Source organism: Anser brachyrhynchus, assembly GCF_964034855.1.
Source record: "Anser brachyrhynchus genome assembly, chromosome: 1".
NCBI lineage: Eukaryota > Metazoa > Chordata > Aves > Anseriformes > Anatidae > Anser > Anser brachyrhynchus.
The window spans coordinates 179392822-179413069 of record NC_137694.1 but is presented as its reverse complement, the minus strand read 5'-3'; the positions used below and the strand labels follow the sequence as shown (position 1 = coordinate 179413069).

The 20248-nt window shown below is 46.3% G+C and overlaps 2 protein-coding genes across 2 annotated transcripts in view; one reads left to right on the top strand and one right to left on the bottom strand.

Annotated features, from left to right (window-relative positions):
* SUGT1 (SGT1 homolog, MIS12 kinetochore complex assembly cochaperone) overlaps positions 1–699 on the top strand; it is a 27740-nt gene extending 27041 nt beyond the window's left edge. Inside the window, exon 13 of the mRNA XM_080587917.1 lies at positions 163–699. Within this exon, the coding sequence (XP_080444043.1) occupies positions 163–264 (102 nt within the window). The 3' untranslated portion in view covers positions 265–699. The remainder of the gene's footprint in view (positions 1–162) is intronic.
* CNMD (chondromodulin) lies at positions 326–20248 on the bottom strand. Its single transcript, XM_080587908.1, has 7 exons — positions 19954–20248; positions 18968–19105; positions 16200–16340; positions 13764–13877; positions 10192–10345; positions 8754–8980; positions 326–7068 (listed from the first exon to the last, which is right to left on the bottom strand). Exons 1-7 carry the CDS (start codon positions 20023–20025, stop codon positions 6853–6855), a joined length of 1062 nt encoding a protein of 353 aa, XP_080444034.1. The 5' UTR covers positions 20026–20248; the 3' UTR covers positions 326–6852.

The following is a 20248-nucleotide window of genomic DNA, read 5'->3' as shown; positions in this document are numbered from 1 at the left end:
CATATGCACGAAATTCCTGTGTAAATTGCTCCTATGTGAGTTTAAATTCGTCAGGTTTTCCAGAATTCATTAATCTGTTGTAAGAAATGTGACTTCTATATTACTAGCTATATTTACTATAATTCTTCTAGGAAACTAAACAAGCCTTTTCTTATATTGCAGATGGAGTCTGGAGGCACGGTTCTGAGCACCAACTGGTCAGATGTTGGTAAAAGGAAGGTAGAAGTAAATCCTCCTGATGACATGGAATGGAAAAAATTCTAATCCTGTTTTTAATCTCTTACCATCTATGTGTTGCCATAAGTCACGTACTGACCACTGTGTATGGACATAGCGTTCTTGGATTCAAAGCACTGAATGCTCCCCTGGAAACAGGAATTGTCTTTACATTTTGCGTGCTTTAGAAATTCCTTCACCTGCAGATGTTAAAGGTGTATTCAAGAGTGGAACCCTGTTTTCATCATCTTTGTCTAAATTTTGGAGATTGAATCAAACAGTCTAAATTTTCTACCACCTTTATCAGCTCTGCTCTTTGGGGATGGGGTGATCTCTAATGGGCTGTTCAGGTTCATTGCCTTATGCCTGCTATTTCTGTTCAATAACTTATTAGATCTTGGCAACTTTGAGTAAAAACACTTTTCAACAACAGTGTTAAAATTCTTCGCTCTTTAACTCTGCTAAATAAAATTGTAAATATAACTTTTTCTATACAGAAGTTTCTTCATTTCATTTTTAGTAATATTGGGTTTTGATAGTGGCATTACTTGAAGCATACAGCTAAAGTAGTAAACACACTGCTTAAAAACAGAGATGGCTTGTTCAGGAGAAAAACTTGCATTTTGCAAAGAGTGAGGTTGCCCCTATTGATGCAGGTATAAAAAAATAATCCACTTAGGGATTCCTCCCACCTTGGTGATAGGTTGAACTGCAGCTGTATGTGATGAAAGTCGGTCATGGCTGGAAACTTCTACAGGGGAATGAATCCTCTGTCTGCCTTCTGTATTCAAAAAAGAAGGATCTATTGTAAATTGCCTGAAGTTGAAGATAGCATGCAGTTGCTTTAAATCCTGTTATTTCAAAATATTGAAAATTACTCATATTTTAGAGAGGAGCATGTGCATTCTTCATTGTTTTTATCAGTGCAGCTTTTTCATCATGGACAAATTTTAAATAACATTTCCAAAAAAGAAAAAAAAGCTGAGAAACTTAAATAATTCCCATGCCTGTACCTCTTGGGTACAGATCTGCAAGGGCCCACAGTCACCAGACTTAGAGATACTCGGAAGCCATCTGGACGTGGTCCTGAACAGCTGGCTCTAGGTGGCCCTGCCTGAGCACAGGGGGTTGGACAAGGTGACCTCCAGAGGTCCTGTCCAACCCTAGCCCTTCCCTCATTCTGTGAGGGGATACGGACTTGCAAGGTTGAGGTGCTCTACGTGCTGATGTCTCCTGGGAATTCAGGAGTACCCGAGTATTGTAAGATTCTAGAAAAAGCTGTGACTACTTGCAAATACTGGCAGCCACCTGAACGCCACTTCATTCCGTGCTAATCATTGATGCAGTTTTTAAATTCACTGCTCTTTTTCTTGCATTCCTAATTACATAGGCTTATCTAGGTTGTTACCTTTTCTTGTTTCCTTATTTGGTATGTTCTTTTGCTGCTGTGAGAATTGGATAAGCCAGTTAAAATGTAAGGGTTATTAGAACAGCTGTTTTAATAGGATGAGTTAAGTCTACAGCTGTTATAAATGTATGTAAAAGTTTATCCACAACTGACTTAGGTTGTAGGAGGAAGAAAGGATGTGTTATGTTTTCCCTGAGAACTAGGCATTTTGATTTTGCATTGATTCTGTGAAAGCGCAGTGGCTTTTTTTTTTATAGTACTGCTCTTGTGCCCTTGGGGATAGCACCAAGATTTTAAAATCTCACAAATCTTCAAAGAGGGGTTGGTTTTCTACGTATACCATAGCTAAGAACTTCAGAGTGCTGTAACTGGTAGCTGTAGATTACGACTACAGCCTTGACGTAACTGCAGTTTCTTGATGCACTCAGATCATGTTTATCCTGTGGTGCAAGCTGGACGGTGACTTTTTTCCAACTACTTTTAGCTTAAGAATTGAATCATATTTTCCAAAGCTTGAATTTGATGACCTTTAGAACTGAACGTTATCCTCTGAATGTGATGAAGGGAGATGGATTGAATTTGGGAAGGCTTTTGAGTGTGTCTTATCCCTGACTCACTAGGTAATATCTGTGTCTCGGAAGAGTTTTTCAAAGGGCATGTGTGTGGCATATTTCAGTGAAGAATTTTTAGCTTCAGTGGGGAGATGCTTGCCCTTCAGGGAATTCTGAGTAACTGGTTGCCCAATATCTAGAGCATTTGCTGTCTATACATGGTGCTAACATTCAAGTTGACTTGATTTGGAACAGGCTTGGACCCGATTCTCCTAGATGAGTGCCTTGCTACTTTTTAGCTATGCTCCGGCAAGCCTCTCTTCCCTCCTTAATGTAGAAGGAAGACAAATGTCTGAGATTTACTTTGTCATAAAATTGGGTTCTTGTCTTCTGGCCAGCCGTGCTTCATATATGTTATTCAGAGCACTTAACAGTGCTTAGTAAAGACTTGCTATGGGAAAAACCTAGATAAAAATCTCTTAAATAGAAAGGAAAATGTAATTTGAGGATGTTTTCTGCCAGTCAAGTTGTTTTTACTTACTGTAGGGAACACAGCAGGGGGTTCCTCCGTCTACTTTCACTTGCAGAAAGTCCATGGGAATACTTTGTCAGATAAGCACGATATATTATTGTATTAAGTGGGTACTGTTTCACTGCTTTGGCATTCAATTCACTTAGCTTAAGGCAAAAAGTAAAATGAAATGCATTGGTACTTAAGTACTCTTGAGGCATATGTAATGCAAATATAATGCTTTAGCTTCGGGCTAAAACTTGTAGCAATCAAGTGCTAGACCTCCCTGTCCATCTCAATCCTGCGAGCCACGTTTGCAGGTCTAAACATAATAACTGGTATGTTTCTGAACACAGATAATGTGTGTGTGTGTGTTCCTCCTTTAAAACTTAGGTGAACCCATAGTGGCAGCTTTTGTTGTGTTATGGGCAGTTGTTTTTTGGGGGAGGGCTGGGGGGTGTATGTGTTAAAGGAATAGGTAGAAGTTTCTTGTAAAGTTGGGGATGAGGAAGGTGCTTTGAGCTTTGTGGACAGTGTATATTTTGTTCTTGACAAAGCACAGAAACACACAGAAAGGTTCCAGAAGCTGTTGGTGAACGGAAGGATGGCGGGGAGCTTGGAGGTTGAGTGGAGATGCTGAAGGTACTGGGGACAAAGGGAATTTCCATTGGAACCAGGCAGGATGAGGCAGCTGTTTCAGCACTGCAGCCAGCTCATTGTCAGTGGTTTTTTTTTTTTTTTTTTGTTTTGTTTTGTTGTTGATTTGTTTTAGGTGATGTTTTACTTGTTCAGACTTCTTTTGAAATATTTCCCAAGCTTTTTGGTCAACTGTAGATATACTTTTTAGAAGACCTGGTGAGCTCACCTCAGAACTCTGACTGCAAATCAGAGTCCTGTCCCAAATACTATGGGAACAGGACAGCAAGAGGTAAGAGTAGCCTCACCACAGGTGGGATTACTCTGTGCTGCTGTTTTGGGGATCATCCAAAATGCCTGACTGTTGTAGCTTCAGGCTGCCTTTCTCATCTTGGGTATATGTGCAGTGCTGGTAAACGATGGGGGTGAGCCTCTCGGTGGTGGTGTCCCTGGTTCAGTCCAACTTTTTGCCCTGTGTGAGCAGAGATTCGGTCCACCCTGACGTGCAAATCAACAATTCGGTCTTTGCCAACTGTAGTTTTATGCTTCTCTGCATCTTTTTTGAGCTGTATTGAACAAGTAAGCAAATGGCTGTGTAGTGTTTAGCTGCCTGCTGGGTTAAGCCCTAACACTCCAGCCTTCCCATTACTTTCAGTCTTTTTTTTAACCCTATAGTTTTGTTGTCTCTTTTCCTTCTTTTTCACCAGTCTGAGTTTATCCCACTTGTTTCCTCTAATTTGCTCTGCCATCCTAATCCTCCTAGTACACATTCACATGGGTAATTAAATTTTGAAGATAGTAGGATTGCAGTGCTCTGACATTTACCCACCTTTGGTGATAAACATCCATCTTTCTTTCCTTCTTCTCTAAACTTTGGCCAAAGAAAGGATTTGCACTGGTGTCTGCTAGCACAGGGTCAGATTCAGGGAATCCCCTTCCACCACCCCCAAATAAATACAGGCAGGTTAGAAATCTGGTAAGTGTTCTTACTTGTGCATGCTGTAACTCTGTCATGCAAGGAACTATTTTTGTGGTGTCAAGGGGAGACTCATCTTCCGCAACGGTAGTAAATGCTGCACAGTAGTCTGAGCATCCACTGTGGGGAACAGTGCTGCATCTCTTCATACTGTTGGATCATTGGTCTTACTGCTATTGTTATGTTGCCTCAAAACATCTCCTTAAAAAATAGTTGTGCTTAAATAAGACTTTTTTTTTTCAATCTTGCTGTAGCAAGACCATTAATTCTTTTCTTTCAATATGCTACATAGGTAAATATGTTTGCTTACTTGAAGCATGAGCTGGGGAGAGGACTTTGTTGTGTGTGGAAATGGGTAAGATACACAGTCTATGTAATATGTACTTGGTATTGTAGTTCTGGCAATTTTACCAGGCACAAGCTGTGTTACTAGTCTGTCTGCTTCTTCTGTGGCTACTGGAGCTTTCTTGGTGTTCTTGCACACAGAATAGTTGAAGATGTATGTGCCAGTGTTTAAAGCATCCATGAGAAAGATGCTTTTCTTCCTTTTTACTTGCTTTGTGTCTGCCTAAGAAAATAACTGATAGGAGCCTTCTGTTTAGGAAGAATTATTTTTGTTAAGCCTGTATAGACATGAAAATCACCTACAATATTGTGGTTTTTTTTTTTTTCCCTGTCTGCAGAAAAAGACTTTTTAAACTGGGGGGACAGGGAGAAGCGAGTCATGATTTGCCTCAAGATGGCCTAATATGCAAAATACAGTGACAGTCTAGTTCACATATGTATAAACATTTCCTTGTCTTTTTAAGTGTTTTCACCTTGCTTTTTCTCTCCAGACAGTTCTTGAACGTGTACTCGAAGGTACTGCTACACTTTCTACATTCAAAAGAGCACAGAAAGCAATTGCTGTTTTTAATGTATCGGTTTAATCTGCGGTAAAAAAAAAAAAAATCTAAGCATATTGAATGATGTACTTGTAAAAAACATAATGATCAAGGTCATTTTCATTTTAAAAAGCAAAAAAAACAAATTTAACAGGCCTTGAAATCCCACTCTAAGAAGTTTTTAAAATTTAAATATTTCAAAGCAAGTCTTTTCTTGAGATTAAGGTGAAGCTTATATGAAAAAAAGAAGTTACAATAGAACAAAATACTGAATTCTATTCTCATCTTTTCTCATTTAACACTTTGCTTTTTAGATACGCTGTTTAGCATTCTGCATGAAGTTGTCTTTATTTTCTTTAAGCCACGATTATGTCAAATTAATTCCTCTTTTCTGTGTCATGCAGTGTTAATAACATTACTAGGCTTGCAACATTTCGAGAGCTGTTTAGTCAAAAAATGAATGCTCCAGAAGGCAAATTTAAAGAAAATGGGACCGTTCTGTTTGTGAAGCCCATGTAGATGGCTCCGTAAACTCAGTGGTAGAGTTCAAGACGTGTAATAGGGATGAAAGCAGTATAATACCTCTATTTCTGTTTTCAAAGACTGGGAATCCTAAGTCGTACTGTCTTCACGAGTGTTTCAGCTTAGTACCTTCCTTAAAGATTTAATATATAATAGGATCAATCCCAATAATTACAGGGTTTGCCTGAGCAATAAGGGTGAAGTTAGGAAGCTTTTTTTTCGTCCTTGATTACTGGTAAGCAGTTTCTCTTGTGGGGAACAGAGGTTAGCTTCAGCAGAGCTGGCATGAATGGCTGTTATCTAAGTGGAATAAAAGGGGTTGTAATCTTGTGTCAGAAGTGTCTAGTTCAAGGATTTATAAATACAGGGCCTGTTGTGGGCTCTGAAGGGTCTTGAGACTCTTTGGCCTGCAACTGCGTGTAAATACTTGCGCTATAGTAGCTGGAGAGCAGATAGTTGTTAGACACCGCCGTGGTATCGTGGATACAAGATTCTTGCTGCCGGGGCGGCTTTGATGTTGGGATGTGCGAGGGGTTTTGATTCTGCAGCCACGCACATTCCGTCCCGCGGCCCCTTTTCCTGCCGTTTGTTTCCGATCTAACACAATGTGCGCTTTCCCGCGTCCCCTGGAGCAGCTTTGTGGGAAAGGTATGCTGTAATTGGTTTATAACCATTCATAATGACCTGGCAACTCTGTATGAATAGCAACAGGGAGCAACTTAACTTGTGATTTATTTAACTAAGCTACATGGATGAAAGGTACTCCCGAGTGTACAAGTTTAGCCAGTTGCCTAATTGGACATAAATTTTCACATCTAGCTCAGAGGGTTTTGTTACGAAAGGCTGAATTTGGATTTATGAGCAAGCTTCTAGACTGCTAAACCGGTTTGTGAGCAAAGTTAGATGTCCCAAAACAGACAATACTTAGTTTTTGAATTCAGTAAATGCTAGTATACACTTGCCATTGGCAAAGCTAATGGACTATTAATTTAAGATTTTATTTACACTGAATAACTGACCTCGCTTTTGGTACAGTAACACACACTTTGATTTAAAAGCCAGGATTGGTGATGCCCCTTCGGCCGTAGTCTTTTATCAGTTTATTGTAATGTTTCTGCTTATTCTGACAAGGAACTGAAAGCTTTTTCTCACACAACACCCATGATGCGAGCGACCCACCAGCTGCAGGGCATGATGATTCGGCAGGCGGTACGACAGCCTTGGTAGTTGTAGGGCCACGGGTAGTAGCCCAGGAGAGGCTCGCAGATCCTCTGGCACTGCGTGTAACTCCGCCTGCATTCGATGCAGCACACGCCTAGGTGATCCAGCATGGGGTCAAAAGCCATCCCTTCACCTTCCAGTTGCTGAAATTTAAAATGGTAAATGTTATCCCTGTTATTAAATGTTATAAAACTCTAAGGTATAAATATTAGTGAAGGGAAAGATTTGAAGATAGTCATATGGGTCTTTAAGGTAGATGACCATGTCTGAAGCTTATGCTGCGTTTTTAATGTTGGTTTTTTTTTAATGCTTTTTTATGGTGTTCCAAGGAAACTCTCCAGTAAGCTCTAACCTGGCAGGTGTGTGTTTTGTTGTTTTCTTTTTTTTAAATTCATAATATTTCTCCCTTGTCTTTCATTCAGCTTTTTTCCCCCGTGCCACACTGGGTTGGCTTGTGGACAGCGAGATTTCTGCCTGTTCTGTACCTGACATTAAGCAGCTACATGGAGCACAGCACGTATGGAATATTTAAAAGCAGGCTCTTGCTTCTGCTTTCTCTCTTCAAAGTTATTTTCCTCATTTCTGGGGGGGAGGGGGAAGACAAACTGAATATTCTGCTTTTTGAAGCTAATTGGTTCTTTTTCAAGAACACTTTGAGAAAAGCAGCAAAGAGTAAGTGCTGGCATCTAACTTTGAACAAAAACACTCGGGTCAGAAAACTGGCAGTGCGCTTCAAAGATGAGGCACAGAAGGGCCTCAGAAAGGTACAGAGCTCAGGCCTTTGGTGACCAGTTCCTTATCCTGATAGCAATTGAGGGTCCTTTTTTTCCCCCCTTGGGTAGGATTCATCTTCCTTGAGTGCAGATACCTGCAGTATGAACTTCCACAGCTGAGCTCATCATCCTGACTCCCTTTGAGGTGGGTGAAGAGAGGGAGTTCTAGGCATGATTTACTCCACCCTGAAGGGAGGCCCTACAATGTAATGAACGGTCCTTTTGAACCAAATGAATCTGCCTCTAGAGAAAGCCTGGCTACAGGCAATACCTGCTGGTGGAGGTGAGTCCTACCCTAGAGGTGCGGGGAACTGGAAGCTCTGCATCTGGCACAGGGTCCCTCTGGGGCTGCAGCGATTGCTTTGCCTCTGCTCCACAGGGAAAAAAGGTGACTCAGGTCTCTTGGACTTCACGTTGGTAGATGTGAGGAGAAGCTGAATTCCAGTGCCACTGCTACATTACTGACCTCATGAGAGAGTCAATTTAGATCCGCTTTATTTGGAGTGATTAATTTGAGTTTAATTAAGGGATGTCAACTCTGCTGAACGCTGTCACAGTATAATGATCTCCCGCTGTTGCATAAATGTCAAGTCAAAGCTGGAACTTATTTCCAAGGCAGGAGGCATTTATCTTGTGACAGTGCTGTATTAAAGTGACTTACTCCTGCTGCACCAAATGGGGGGTGTAAATTGTCTGGCGCTGGTGCAGCAGACTGGAAGCTGCCTCCTGTACACTCAGTTCTCCTGCAGCGCTGCAGGGACGCGGGGGCAGCTCCTGGGGGCTGCTTCATCTCAAAGAGCAGGAAAATTCCCTGATAGGCATCTTCCACCCGCTGCTGCTGTCTCTGAACAGGTTCTCCTCTGTGAACTGCTTGCCAGGGGGCCTGCACTTAGAAGTAGGCGTGTTTTACTAGGTAAAGGTTGGACTAGATGATCTTGGAGATCTTTTCCAACCCAAATGATTCAGTGATTCAGCTCTACTAGTCTGTGCTTTCTGGAGGAGAACTGAACAGGCAGAGACAGTGCAGATTTTAAAACTGTGGTGTGAGTACTTACATTGTATGGGTTGTCTGGATTAAGCGTTTGGTCGCCCTCTTGTCCGACATCGGTTTCTTGTCCAACTGGCCTGGTTTCATTAGACTGCTGATCGAGCTCTCGAGTCAGCTGGGTGGTGGGTGGCCTGGTGTTGACCTCTTCAGTAGCAGCTTCCAAGTCTTCTGTATTAAAGGTTGGTTCTGACTGGCGTTTGTTCCTCTTCATTTCTCTCCTTTCCCGTTGCTTATCTGAAAAAAATAATCAGGAAAATAATCATATTTTGAATGAATATGTCCGTGTATTTACCCACAGATTATTCTTTTTAAAGAAAAGCAGGGGCAGTCAGAGTGAAGGGCAAACAGCTTAGTGGAAAACTGGATAAGCATCCCAATCTGGGAACTCCTCGCTTTCCTTGTACTTTCTAAGCAGCCAATATCAGTCCAGAGGGGGGTGAGATTGCCTCCCCTCCCCATTTCCTCCCCTTGAAGCTCAGCAGGAGTGAGGAGATGCTTTTTGACTCACTGTATGGTCACTGATGTTACCTCAGCAGCACTTGCCAGCGCTACCAAGAGCAGTCATATGTGAGTCTCATTTTTGTGAAGTACTTTTGTGACAGGCTTGTGCCCTGCTCCCAGGTTCAGCTGGTGGACCTGGTGGGAACAGCTTCTGGGCTGCCTTGACACTGCTCTTTTGCTGCCCAGTAGGGTGTGCAAGGTCATGAGAAAAACAAAACATTGGCAAGTTGGATCCACTGGTGCTCTAAATTTTTATTTATTTTTCTCATTGAGGGTTTTAATCACTGGTCTGAGAAGGTGTAAATCTTTTCAAGCCCTCTCCTCTCCTTCCAGGCCTGGAAGTTACCTGACAAAGCTGTCATCTCCCTGGTAACTCCTGAACACCTTTGCTAGGCTTGGCTGCGTGTGACAGCAGTACTTCAGCCCTGGGACTGTCTCCAGGACCTCACAAGCTTCATCTACCAGTCACCAAGCTAAAGCATATCGTCCTTGCACTCCACTGAAATCCTCTTTAGAAGCAGGTTGGGAAAGGAGACATGGTATGGTCCTCAATCAGGACCTTGGTGGTCCCCAGTCCAGCTCTTGGCCAGGTATGGTGTTCCTGCTGCCTGGTGTCAGCTGCCTGAAAATTGTAGGGAGCTGGTTAGAGCTGTTGTCTTGTCCTTCTGTAGTAGGAATCTGACCTCTGTGGGAGTGATTTGTCTTGGAAATCCCCAAATGGACTACATAAATTGAGTAAAGGCAGGTGTTGAAGACCAAATGTCTAGGTAAGTGTGGTTGATCTCGACAGAGTCTTGACGCCAATGAAGGGTGTAGGAAGATGGGTGGGAGCTGATGAAAGGATACTGCTGTCCTGCATGGGTAAATCCTGGGGCAAACCTCATTGGGAAAGGCATTTAAGTGAAGGGAAGGATAACATACTTTTCAAAAGCGAGAATTTTTACCTTTGGGATATGTAGGTCGAAGCCAGAAAATTGGAAGATCCCCACACAGCTCTAAAATCTTGGGGCTTAGGAAGCCGTTATGCTTGATAGGTTCATCTGCAGCCACCCAGATAAGGGAGTTTTCATCAAATCTAACAGGCATGATTTCATCTTCCTGCAGATAGAAGAGCACAAAGCCTTTGCTAGTTGAGTGAACAGTCATGGGCCTACCTGCTGTTAATTCCTGAGCATCAAACTGCGTAACCGTCAGCTGCAACTCGTACCACACATCCTTTTATTTCGTATGAGCTGATTGTACTGAGACAAATCAGGACCAATGGCTGCCATCACTGAAACGAGTGGCAGAGCTGCTGTCGGGTTTTGCTGGGGCTGAGATTTCACCTCTCCTAGGCTTTTTCCCTGTTTACTAGAGATCTCTCAGTCCAAAGTGCCAGATTTTCAAGTGGTAAAAACTGTGAAGCTCTACCATTTTCAATAGGCCAGCTGAAATGAAACCCTGATCTTCTGTCATGTCCTGGTCTCATTCGGCATGCTCCTGAGATAGAACTGTTTACAAGAGAAGAAAAAAACCCAACACCTTGTTCAGAAGTGTCGGAGTGGATTATAGTTGGAGAATGATTCCAGCTTCCAGTTTTAAGTCAGTGTGATCGGCCCGATTAAAGGTCTTGTTCAGTAAAAGCAAAATTCAATTGACCAAAAGCTTGAAGTGCAAGTTAAAGGAGCCTGCCTTTTTGAAGTGTACCCTGCAGGTTTTTGGTTTCTGTCTTCAAAGTAACGTAGGAAAATGCCAGTGATTGATTCTTTAAAGTTGTTAGTTCAAAGTATTATTTTACATAAAATGTGTAAGTATTCTACAGCAACAGTGAAATATTAAAAGAAAACCAACTAGTGAATCATGAAACCAGTATGATTTCAAAGTTAAAATTCCAAATTGCTTCCATAAAAGTCATCAAAACTTGTTACATAACTGACTAGATCAATTTATTCTGTCAAGTTGTTGTTCCTTTAATGTGTTTATTGATTTCTTTGTAGGTCTCGAGTCATTTAAGTTCACTATCCAATCTGTCTAGTGAGAACTGCTCTTTATTTATTTCCTCCCAGTTTCGTTTTTATTAGCATCAGAAATAACTGAATCTAGCTTTCTGAAATAAAAATATCCTTTGTTCCTGTTTGCCTGCTTACAAGCCAGGATGACTTTAGAGTTTGGGTATTGATGCAAATTTATTTTAATCGACCGTTTTTATAGGTAACGCTGGTTATACGTATTGTTAGAAAACAGTATTGAGTACTCACAAGTACACGTTTATCAGAGGGAGAACTTAGACTCTAAGTAGAAAAATAAATACTACTTTGCTATTCCAGTCATACATCTAGCCAGGAAAGTCAAGCAGCAGAGAGAGGTTAATATTCCAGCAATGCCACCTCTTGGTTTGTCTGCTACCGCGAGTTGTATGCAGCGAGATGTGGTGCATCTTCGTAGGAAATGCCCAGAAAACAAGGCAGGAAGGAAGTTTGTTGTAGCCAGGTGGAAGACTAGAAGTAACTTTGGCCTGCGTTAAGGTGATCGCTTCAGGACTGCAACCTTATTCTTTAATGAAAAACTGGAACGTGGGGTTTAATGCTAATTAAGTCAAGAGCCCTAGTCTTCCTTTAAGGTAAGGTGGAAAGGATCTGGGTCTCCGACCACCTGGAATCGGGGTGGGATCTTTTTGCCATCGTAGGGAAAATCACACCAAAATCAGGGAGGGTTTGATACGGTCTCCTGATGCTTTGCTGATTTGTGTTTAGAGGGAATTATTTCTTCATTTTTAAGTAGACGTTCAGCAGTCACAGCATGTAGGTGCATCAGGAAGGGCAAGAGGAAGATATCGAAGAAGGTGTTTCCATGTCTTCTCCCCAGTTGTATAAGGTGATGCTGGCGTGGGAGCTGGGGCTGTGCAGCAAGTTCACTTGCAGCGGGCTGCAAAAGTCCCTGAGACGTGGCGGTGAGGTTATCTCAGCCATGGCCTCGCAGTGATGACAGCAATTCCTAATCCTGTCCTGCGTTTCCCATCCAAGGAGAACGATAGCCCAGGTGAGCAGGGGTGCCCTGTACCAAGTATTTCAGCCTGGGAGCGTGCCGGGCTGATGTAGCTGGCAGATTTAATCCAAAGGGCCCCAAGTGCTCTTTATAAAGCTGGATTAGCTGGGACTGCCTTTGGTTTAAAAAAATACATATGAAAAAAAATTAATGTGCCTGGATATCCATATAGGATATTTTAACTTCAGTCGCTGCTGTGAAGTCAGGATTTATCAATCTATATTAAAATTGCTGTCATGGCAAAGCCCGCTCTGCGCTGCTGGCAACGCTCTTTATTTTAAAATAGCTTCTGCTCCTCGTATCATGGGAGCATGCCAAGGCGTGCTCGGGACCGGCTGCGCCAGCTTGAAGCCATGTTTTCTACCCTGGACCCATATTCTTGCCCCACAGAGCTAGGGACTGGTGTGTAGTGGGGGACACAGGGCAGTGGGGCTCGTGCCTGCAAGGGACGGGGTGTGCGAGCCACCTGCAGCACGACCCAGAGCTAAATCCTCTCCCTTTGCCTGGGGGACGCGTCCCAAGGGAGGCCCTGACCTCCTCCATCCCCACGCAGCCGTGTCTTGTTGCTCTTTGTCAAGTGGAAGCTACTGAACCCTGCGCTGTAAGCTTGTGGACAAGCACTGATTAGCTTTCTGCCTTTGCCTGAACGGTGCCTCTCTTCCAGCGGGTTGTGTCAGCTCCTCTTTTACTGGGAGCGGAGCAAACACGGAGGAGTGGGCTGTGGGTCTCGCGTCTCCCGTGTGCTCCTGCCAGGCTCTGAGCCACGAACCACTTGGCTGTACTTGAATAACTGGAGTGGGAAACTCAGGTTTCGTGCACCTAAAGCAAGAGGCTTCGTATGAATGAGGTGGGGAGAGGCTTGGGCTGGTGTCTGGGTGAGAGTTACAGCTTTTGTGATATCTGATGTGAATTCCATGAAATGTAGTTGATGTGATGTCCTAAAGCGAAGTCAGATGTAGGCTAAGAAGGTAAATTATTAATAATTTTTTACCGTTACTACTTCTGAAATGAATTTTTGCAATAATGTTTTCCCCGTATTGATTATTTCCAAAGACTTGGCTGCTGGAGTTGCCGCTTGTGCTGATAATGGGTAAGTGTTGGTAATTAATCTGTTGGGATCTGTCCCTAACCCCCTTGTAGTGACTAAAGCCACTGCTTCCTCTGTGCTTTCCCATCACAGCCTTGTGCACGGCCTGATATCGGGCAGATCCTCGTAGCACTGATGTCTCCTTGCATCCTTTGCAAACAGGACTGGGGCTGGCCCCGCTCCCCTCCTGCCATGCCCCTGACCGTGGGGTGATAAACGCCCCTCTGACACCGCTCTGGCTGTCCTTACCTTTCAAGGACCCCTAAAGATCAGCCACAGACCCCTCAACTGTCCAAAGATGACTTGCTCAGTGGTGTTCATACCATCTTTGTTTGCGTTTAATATCCCTCTAAGTCCCTCTCTACACAAAGCTTTGCCCTTGAAAACAAAAGGGTTAGCCCTTACCAGGTCAGAGGAGAGGCTCGCCTTGGTCATAGCGTCCACCTCAGGGACGTGAGCTTTCGGCTGGGCTTTGATGTAACACTTCTCTCCTTCAGCGAAGCGGATGCCGGTTATGCCCTACAAAAACAGGACGCACATGGTTGGGCACAGCCCTCCGCCTCCCGGCCGCCCCGGATAGAGCACTCGAGCTGGGCTAAAATTGCCACCGACTTATTTTTTTTTTTTTTAGACGGAAAGTTGAATCTTAATTAAAAAACAGATGAGATGCTCTTCCCATAATTTTAGCGTTGTAGTTTTGGTGAAACAGGGTCTGGGAGTTTTCGCTCTGTTTCTGACAAACGGAGGAGTTTTATGTAAGTGCCTCCGTGCCAGCTCCGGGCAACTTGGAGCAGCTCTGCCGAGGAATTAGTTAACGCGATTTGAACCGTGCCTTAGCACCCAACGTGGGCAGCCTTGAAGTCATGCTAGCTGGCTGCATGGTACCCCCAGCACCTTGACACGGATCCATGGAAATACGTGGGCAGCTGGGTCCGATGTGTGCGCTTGGAACGGCTGTGACAGTGAGGGGGAGCTTGTGGGGGGGGCTTGGGAGCAGGAATCTGTTCGTGGGGCTTCCTTCGGCTGGGCTACAGGGGTGAAACGCAGTTCCCTAACCATGGGTGTTGAGTTTTGAGCAAGAGAAGGGCACCCCAGCACCTCCAGGGGCTGCAGGTCTCCTGCAAGTCCTGGGTCGCATCTGCCAGTACCACGAGCACTGCATTTGTGCAGGTGAACCCTGTCTGTCCTTGCGGTGTTTCTGCTGTAGGTTTTGGGGTACCTGTAAAAGAGCTCTCTCTCCTGCACGTGGACAGCCATCAAAATAAAATGACCAATGCCGGAGCAGCAAGAGAGGGGATGGCTGTGCAGGGCTAGATGCACAAAGGAAGGAGACTTCGCGGTGCACTGAGCACGCTAGGAGCATTTCGGTGTTGCCAAATCCAAGTCTTTGCTGACTATGCAGCCAATGGAGCTGTGCCAGTCCATCCCAAGCTGCTAATGGAAGCACTTGGCCTTTGGCAGTGCCTGCCTTTACTTTATTTCTCCTTCGTGTGCATTCTTGGCCCCAACCCCAACTGGCAGCATCCCTTTGCTCTTGCTGAGCCTGTCCCTGCAGTTACAGGCAGGCACCACCCCTGGCAGGTGGCTCTGGTGGTGCTGGGGCTGATTTGGGTTGTGCTAGGTGTTATCTTAACCGGCAGCACATGTGGAGGTGATGTGAATTTGGCATCGATCCAGTGGCACGGTGCTTTTGTGCAGATGTGAACAGCAAAGGCAAATCGTAAGAGCTCGTCACAAGTGCCCTTACTCAGCTGCTAATTAATGTTGCTATGGTGATGTTTGCGAGGGCTTCATCGAGGCTGAACCACAGCTGTTGGGTACGTCCGAGTCCTGTGTCTCCTGGCATGGATTTGCTTGTGCTTTCGGAGGAACCAAGGAGCCAAATTTCTCCTTTCTAGGCTCAGCAGGTGGGGACTGGCTGCTCCAGAAGCCCTGAGCAAGTCCTGCTGGTGCCCTTTGTTTGAGGTGCTGCTTTGGCTTAGGACTTTGAAGTGGAGAGTTTTGCACCTGAGGTGGTTAATCGCAGGACCTGAGCCCTGAAAATGGGTTTCTGCAGCACTGTGTGGGCAGACCTTCCATGCAGTGAGGGGATGGAATGGGCCTTTAAAGCTCATCTAGTTGCTTGGGCAGGGGCACCTTCTCCTACATCTGCCTGACCTTTGGTTCCTTGGGTGTGGTAGAGCTCAAAGAGCTGTTTAGCTTTGGGATTTGGCATCCGCTAGCCCAGGCTGGGTGCTGAGCTGCTGGGGTTACCCAAAAGCGTTTGCTGCTGGACCACCTGTCTAAGCACAGTGCGTTTGGCACATGGATGCATCAGCTGTGCTATAAATGCCTCTGTTCTGGGACTGAACCCAGGCCAAGCAGTGGAGAAGAGCTCCCATCCTTGAGCATCTTGTGTTGTTCTGTTCTCGGTGTCTGCTTGCCTTATGGGGTTGACCCTTAAATGGTGATGTTTTGGGTGGGTGGCGGTGCTTTTCCAGTTCAATTCCCTGTGTCACAGCCTGCCAGAGGGTTTTTCTAGCACAATCCTGAGGGCACGTGTTGCAACCCTATTTCAATGGTTTGGAAATGCAAAGTGTTGCACAGAGCCAAACCTGTTGCAGCCTAATCCATACTGGGATGGACCCTGGCAGGAGCTATCATCTCCAAAAGGCATTTGGACTTTGTTTTGGAAGAAACTCTTTGGCTTCCTGTGAAAGCAAGCCAGGAGGGCATGGATATTTGTGTGGGCAGCTGGGGGACAGGGAGCTCAGATCAACCAGAGCGGAGAAGCTGGGACAGGACAGTGTAGAGAACAGTGCTGGAGCATGTTATGTGGAAGACCAGGGTGGAGGTACTTACAATCTGAAAATCATGGACTTCAACAGCCTCCTCACTCCCGCTTCCTGTTTTGAATGTCTCCAAGTTGTTTCCAGCATCTATTTCCATTGATCCATCTTGTACTTTTCCATTAATGCTCATGGTATAGTGAACATTGTACACCTGGGATTGATAACAGAGCAGTAACACTTCAATAATTGTGCATTGCCTTCTTCCTAAACCAGCTGATGGTCAATCTGGCCATCATATCCCTATTCAGGGGATCACAGCATGGCTGAGGCTGTCAGGGAGCTCTGGAGGCCCCCGGCCCCAAGCCCCGCTCCAGCAGGGCCCCCCAGCGCAGGGTGCCCAGGACCCCGTCCAGGCGCCTTGTGCCGCTCTCCCAGGAGGAGACCCCACAGCCTCTCTGGGCAGCCTGGGCCAGTGCTCAGCCGCCCGCCCAGCACACAAGTGCTGCCTGGTGCTCAGAGGGAGCCTCCTGCCTGCCCCTTGGTGCCCACTGCCCCTGGCCTGGCGCTGGGCACCCCTGAAAAGAGCCTGGCTCAGCCTTCAGCTCTGAACTTTTAGCTCTGTAGGCATTTGATAATCCTCCAGCAATGAGGACCACATTAATACACTGCACTTCACCATCAGGGCAGTCCCCCCGTGGAGTAGGTCGCCCAGAGAAGTTATGCAGTCCCCATCCCTTGAGGCTTTCAAGGCTTGAACAGATAAAGCCCTGAGCACTGTGCTGGGCTACAGCCCCCCGGGGGGCCTTGGACCTCTTCCTACTGCCTGGTTTCCTTCAAAACCAATGTGGGGTGAGTCCGCATCCAGGCTGACTCCAACTTAAAAACCTTCTAGTTTATAGTTGAGGAATTGTTTCGTACATTGGCATGATTCCCAATGCGAGTGAATGTCCTACTCTGCAGGAGACCAACCCCTATTTATTCCTTAGGATGTCCTGCTGGGGTGCAGCAGGACAGGTTTCCCTTAAATACAAACACGCTTCCCAGCTTGTAATGGACGTGAGCTTTGTTTAAATTGGGTGTAGAGGTATATAGATTTGTCAGCATATTTGCTGTTACCCTGTTATTGAATGAGGAAAGCAACAGCCTGGTTTATATTTTCTAGATGACCACAATCGGTGGGGAGGGGATTTTGTCCCTCTTGTGCAGCCTTGCTAAAAGTGCTACGCAAGCGGTTTACTTTTGTTCTTAAAAAAAAAAAAAAGCCTCACAGCATTTTAATGAAAAATTTACACTGACAGCTAGAGACAAATTTCTTCTTCTCTCACCTTCTCTCAGGAAAATCTGAGGTGCTAAAGATTTATGGTTCCTTAGTCAGACACATTCAGTCCCATATTCTCTGCTGTCCTGGACTCCTACTGAACGTGGTACCATAAACCCAGACCTTTGTACATGGTGTTCCCTCCTGGGGGCTGAGCCAGAGCTGAGGGCTTTTGTTACCACTGTCAGTTATGGGAGAATGTGAAGATTTAAAATAAATTTACCTTGTTTACCTAATTAAAATTACCTCTTTTTTTAGCATTGCTTCTTAAATGCTTGCAAGTCCTAAGTAGTTTTTTGAGCTTGAAGGCAGCTTGGAGAAAGGACTCCAGGCTTTCCCAGTGTCTTCACCTGGAGATTGACTCTGAACCTTAATGACAACTGTGGATGTGACAGACTTTGCAAACCAGAATTCGGATGGTTGGAGCAATAAATAAAGGCAAACTTTGTCCCCAGATCCATATATGCATTGCACCCCATTCCTGGCTCTGTACCTGCTTACATCCCTCTCTCCTTTCAAAAACCCAGAGCAGCAGATAGCACTTGCAGCTGTTCCAGAAGGTCAGCAATACGTCTTTTTTTTTTTTTTTTGTCTAAAACCTCGCACTTTCTCCGTGATTATCGGAATTATTCCTACGTGTATGCATGTATTTCACAGGGGACTTCTGCTCTGTCTGCTGGGGCTCGCACAAGGCTCTCCTTGATGGTAACTGGTGCGGGGCTGGCAGCAGCACAGAACTGCTTCCAAAGCAAATCCTGCACCTATGGAGCAAGTTAAATTCAAATGTGCACAAGCATCTTTAACGTGTTCTAAACCAAAGTCTTAGGTAAATAGAAAGTAAAATTAATATATAAACACAGTCCGATGCTTGTAATGTCTCTGAAGGTTGATCCTTATGCTGATCAGCAGCTTCTCAGTTTTGTCCTTTGCATACAGGCTCTTTCATGTACCCCAGAAAATGTAAATAAGAGAATGTATCATGACTTTAAAAATTGTTCCACAGCTGTTAACCACACATGCCTGTGTGTATGCACAGCCATACCAGCCACCAATGAGAGGACTGATCATGCCAATTAATGGGTTAAATATAGCATTACACGTCTGAGGGTCCAGGTAGGATCCTGCCCAAGAATGCAGCTGATGTGAAGAAGGAATGCATGCCTTTCAATGCTTTTTTTGTCCTGAGAGCTGGGGTTTGCCCGGGATGTGAATCCCTGGGGAGGAGTTGGGTTTGAGTTTGCTGGGAATTTGTGAGCAGAAATCAATGTAGTGCCTGTGCTCTTGGAGATACGCTTCACGTTCAGTAACAAATGTGCTTCAGGAGGCTCCATCCAAACAGCCAATAAAGGTAATGACTATGGTGTGTGTGTGTGTGTGTTTTAAGGCATGGAAAAAAATAAAGATCTGCTTACAGACCTCTTTACCGACCTCGCAAGGAAAGTTTCTACCCCATGCCTCTACTTATATGCAACCAGTGCACAGGAAGGGGGCTTGCTGTACCCGTGTGTTTCCGTGCTCACCTGCCGCTCGGTGGCTTTCCAGAAGTAGAAGGCGCCGATGGCCCCGGCCAGGAGCAGGAGGGCCCCAGCGATGAGCACCGCAGCCCCTGCCTTCAGCAGCCGCCCTGGCCCTGGAGGGGGCACTGCCGCCGTGTACGCCTGTGGGGAGTGAGGTGCTGGGAGTGGGGCAGGGACCCCAGCCCAGCGAGGGTCCCCCAGCTTTGGGTGTTCGTTTGGACCCTTGTCCCATCCTGACCCGAACTGTCTGTCCTGCTGCATCCCAGTCCTGATCCACCCGACCCATCTGGTTCTGATCCAGTGCATCCCATCCTGACCTGTCCTGTCCTGATCTGGCCCATTTGCTCCTGATGCAGTAAATCCCGTCCACACCCATCGCTTTCAATCCCAGTCCCATCCCGTACCACCCCACACCATTGCGTCCCACCCTGATCTGACTGGACCCATCCTGACCCGCTTGTTCTGCTGCATTCTGGTCATGACCCACCCGACCCATTTGGTCCTGATCCCGTGTATCTCATTCTGACCCATCCCGTGTCACCCCACCCCATTGTGTCCCATCCCAATCCAATCCCTCCCAACCCACCCCTTCTGCCGTATCCTGGTCCTGACCCACCTGAACCGTGTGGTCCTGATCCAGTGCATCCCACCCTGACCCATCCTGTCCTGATCTGACCCGTTTGCTCCTGATGTGATGAGTCCCGACCCAACGCGTCGCGTTCAACCCCGATCCCACCCCACCCCATCCCGTCGCATCCCGTCCCAATACAACCGGACCCATCCTGACCCTTCCGTCCCATCCCGACCCTCCCGTTCTGCCACATCGCGGTCCTGACCCACCCAACTCCGCCGATCCTGACCCAGTGCCTCCCATCCCGACCCGTCCTGTCCCGACCCGACCCGTTCACTCCCGATCCGACGCATCCCATCCCACCCCATCCCACCCCGTCGCGACCCACCCGTCCCGTCCCGTCCCGCCCCGCACTCACGGGCGGCAGGCACTGCTCCACGTCCTCGGGCCCCGCTCGGGCGATGGGCACCTTCTCCGACCCCTCTGCCATGGCTGAAGCTGCCCTGGGCTCCCCTGCTCCTGGCCCCGGCGGGGCAGCACCGCCCCGGCCCGGCCCCACGCACCGCCCCTGGAGCCCCCTGGGGCCGGGCCCCCCCCTTCCCAGCCCCAATCACCCCCCCTCGAGGGGCTGGGCCGGAGCTGGAGGGGATTTGGGGCCCCTGGGCCAGTTTTGGAGAGCGGGGAGTGAAGGGGGGCGCTGGGGGCACGCACAC